We start from the raw sequence: 3,004 nt of genomic DNA, 5'->3' as shown, positions 1-3,004 counted from the left end.
TCTCCAGTATTGCTTCCAAGCTCGTTCCCCCAAAACTGACTCTGGAAAGGCAGGAGGGATGGGGGTCCCCAGCACCCAGCTCCCCTCTGCAGCCCCTGGGTGCCCCTTTTTCCTTGGGTCCCACAGGTGACGGTGCGCGTGAAGGTGGAAGAAGTGGCCCCAGGGGATGGGGAGGACCCCGAAGCAGCAGGGGACCCAGTGAGCCCCCCATCGGAGTCAGCCCAGCTCCCCTCTGTGGACGGCTGGCGGGAGGGAGTGGCCCGGGATAAGGTCAAGCTTGTCCCTGAGGAAGAGGAGCATCAGCATCAGCATCTGCAGGAAGCAGGTAATGGGCTGAAGGAGAGAGACCTTCTTCCCCCCACCCCCCCAAAAAAAGGGGGTGAAGAAGATGCTGTAGGAGCTGGGGGGGCTTGGAGATGGTGGGGTGTCTCCTGCAATGGGCTTGGCCTCGTCTGGTTCTCCCCACAGATGCTCCCACGGTGTCATTGCTCTTTTTGGGGGCAGTTTTGTCACTTTTGGTGGAGGATGAGTGAGAGCGACAGGGGGGGAAAGGTCAAAAATGAGGTCCTGGTGCTGGGAAAACTCTTGGGGTACTGAGGAAAAGGAAAAAGACATGACCTCAAGAAGGATCTGGATGGAGACACCCGCAGTGGTGTCACCATATGTGACCTTGAGCCCTGTTGCGGTGTGAGAAGAAAGGTCTCCTTGGGCTCCAAAGCCAAACTGAAGTGAGAAGGGCTGGGAGATGCATTTGAGATGTCCACACCAGCGTGGGAAGCTGGAAGATGGCCATCTCTTGAGTTGCAGAGAAGCTGGAGAAGGATGGAGACCTTGGAGAGAAGATCATGAGCATTCGTAAAGAGCTCTTGTACTCCCTCTGCAAACCATGAGCCCCAAAAACTTGTTCCCTTCCTCCAGCATCAGCTTCTCCTTCATGGAAACGCTGCTTTAAAGAGTTGTGGTGTACCAGGGATGATGGTTGGAGCATGGTGGGCTCCTCCCCAAGTCCTCCTGCAGCCATCCTTGCCTACCTGACCCAGCTGGGCTCCTCTGTTGACGTGGCCTCGTCTTCATCCTTGTCCCGCCATGGCCTGGTACCGGCGCTGCATGGTGGTGGTGCCATGGATGGATTTGGGGGTTCGGTCAACAGTGGGAGCTGGACCACCTCTGCAATTGCTGGAGGAGACCGAGGGTGGTGGGGTCAGAGAAGGGTGGTGTCCTCCCTTGAGAACCAATTCATGAAACATCTTCTTCGCCCCCAGCAGGTCCCACTACGGCGAGCAGAGATCCTGAGGCATCCATTTTGCCACGGCAAGATCCCCCACACCCACCCAGCACCCTTCAGGGTGTCCCCGTGGCCAGGGCCCCTGTCCGGAGGGGGACCTACCGGCAGCAGATCCCACAGGATCCCACCATTTTACCACAGCCCCTTGCCCAAGGTCCACCCGGACTGGCAGAGGACACCAGGAGCCTGGAGAAGCCCTGGGTGAAACGGGAGCTGTCGGCACAGGGGAAGGACCGTCCATATGCCTGCGGTGAGTGCGGCAAGAGCTTCGGCCGGTTGACCCACCTGAAGACCCACCAGCGAACCCACACGGGTGTGAAGCCCTACGCCTGCGGGGCTTGTGGCAAGAGCTTTGGCCACCTCTCCACCCTCACCACCCACCAACGGCTCCACACAGGTGAGCGTCCTTACGCCTGCGGCTCCTGCGGCAAGACCTTCACCAACCCATCAGACCTCAACAAGCACCAACGGTCGCACACGGGCGAGCGACCCTACCCCTGCGCTGCCTGCGGCAAACGTTTCAGCCAACAGTCCAACCTCACCATGCACCAGCGGAGCCACACTGAGGAGCGACCCTACCCCTGCGGCACTTGCGGCAAGAGCTTCAAGTATTTGGCGGACCTTACGGTGCACGAGCGTTCTCACACGGGCGAGAGACCCTTCCCCTGTCCCCACTGTGGGAAGAGCTTCAGCAACAAATCCTCCCTCGCCCGGCACACGCGCATCCACGCCCGGGCGGCTGCCAGGGACAAGTGATGGGGTTTGGTGATGGGGAGGATGAGGAGGGCTGTGCCGCTTCATCCTGGTAGAGGACGTGGTGTTTGGGGGACCACCACAGGGGATGGTTGAGGTTGGGTGGGTGGGGTGGACCTGCTGGCTGCCCCAGGTGGCCGGTGCAGGTTTCCTCGCCGGCCGGTGCCACGCAGCTGCTGCAGACAAGACTGGTTTGCTCAGAGGAGATGGAGCATGGATGAGGGGATGACGACCTGATGCTTGATGTCCCCCACAAGCCCAGTGGCTCCAGGACTTGGCTCCCTGGCCCCAGAGATGTGAGACAGAGAGGGGTGAAGATGACTTCATAGATGTCTGATGACTGATATCCCCCATGAGCCTGGTGGCTCCAGGATGCGGCTTCCTGGTCCCAGAGGAGATGCAACAGGGATGGTGGGGTGATGAACTGATGACTGATGTCCTCTGTGAGCCTGGTGGCTCTAGGACACTGCGTCCCGGAGACGTAACACGGCTGGAGGTGAAGACAAGCTGATGATTGATGACCTCCAATGAGCCTGGTGGCTACATGATATGGCTTCCTGGTCCCAGAGGAGATGCAACATGGATGGTGGGATGATGAGCTGATGATTGATGTCCTCTGTGAGCCTGATGGCTGCAGGATGTGTCTCCCTGGTCCTGGAGGAGACGCAACATGGTTGGGGGAGAAGACAAGCTGATGACTGATGTCCTTGCATGAGCCTGGTGACTCCAGGACAGCGTCCGAAAGGAGATGTAACACAGATGGGGATGCCAAACTGATGACTGATGTCCCCCGTGAGCCTGCTGGCTCCCTGGTCCCTCACCCACCTCCTCTGGGCATGTCCGTGTCCCCTCCACCCTAACCCCACAGCCGGGATGCCCCGTCTTCCCTTCTGATTGCAACTCGCCTCCCCCCCTTTTGGTATTTATTGATCGCGGCGAGCACCGTCCCCTCCGCCATCCTCCCCG

At 59.6% G+C, this 3,004-nt stretch overlaps 1 protein-coding gene across 1 annotated transcript; it reads left to right on the top strand.

The window, feature by feature from the left end:
- Positions 1–1,086: 1,086 nt before the first annotated feature.
- Positions 1,087–2,041, top strand: LOC104616320 (oocyte zinc finger protein XlCOF19-like). The gene is made up of 2 exons (XM_010293417.1): positions 1,087–1,195; positions 1,266–2,041. The coding sequence occupies exons 1-2, from the start codon at positions 1,087–1,089 to the stop codon at positions 2,039–2,041; spliced, it is 885 nt and encodes a 294-aa protein (XP_010291719.1).
- Positions 2,042–3,004: the final 963 nt, after the last annotated feature.

This window comes from Phaethon lepturus, unplaced genomic scaffold (genome assembly GCF_000687285.1).
Source record: "Phaethon lepturus isolate BGI_N335 unplaced genomic scaffold, ASM68728v1 scaffold33180, whole genome shotgun sequence".
Classification (NCBI taxonomy): Eukaryota; Metazoa; Chordata; class Aves; order Phaethontiformes; family Phaethontidae; genus Phaethon; species Phaethon lepturus.
This window is presented reverse-complemented; position numbering and strand designations above follow the sequence as displayed.

What these genes read in the sequence shown, in the direction of transcription:
- LOC104616320 (XM_010293417.1), top strand. Translation starts at nt 1,087, where the DNA reads ATGGCCTGGTACCGGCGCTGCATGGTGGTGGTGCCATGGATGGATTTG. An exon ending in GCTGGAGGAGACCGAGGGTG is followed by an intron (nt 1,196 to 1,265) that starts GTGGGGTCAGAG and finishes CGCCCCCAGCAG; the next exon opens with GTCCCACTACGGCGAGCAGA.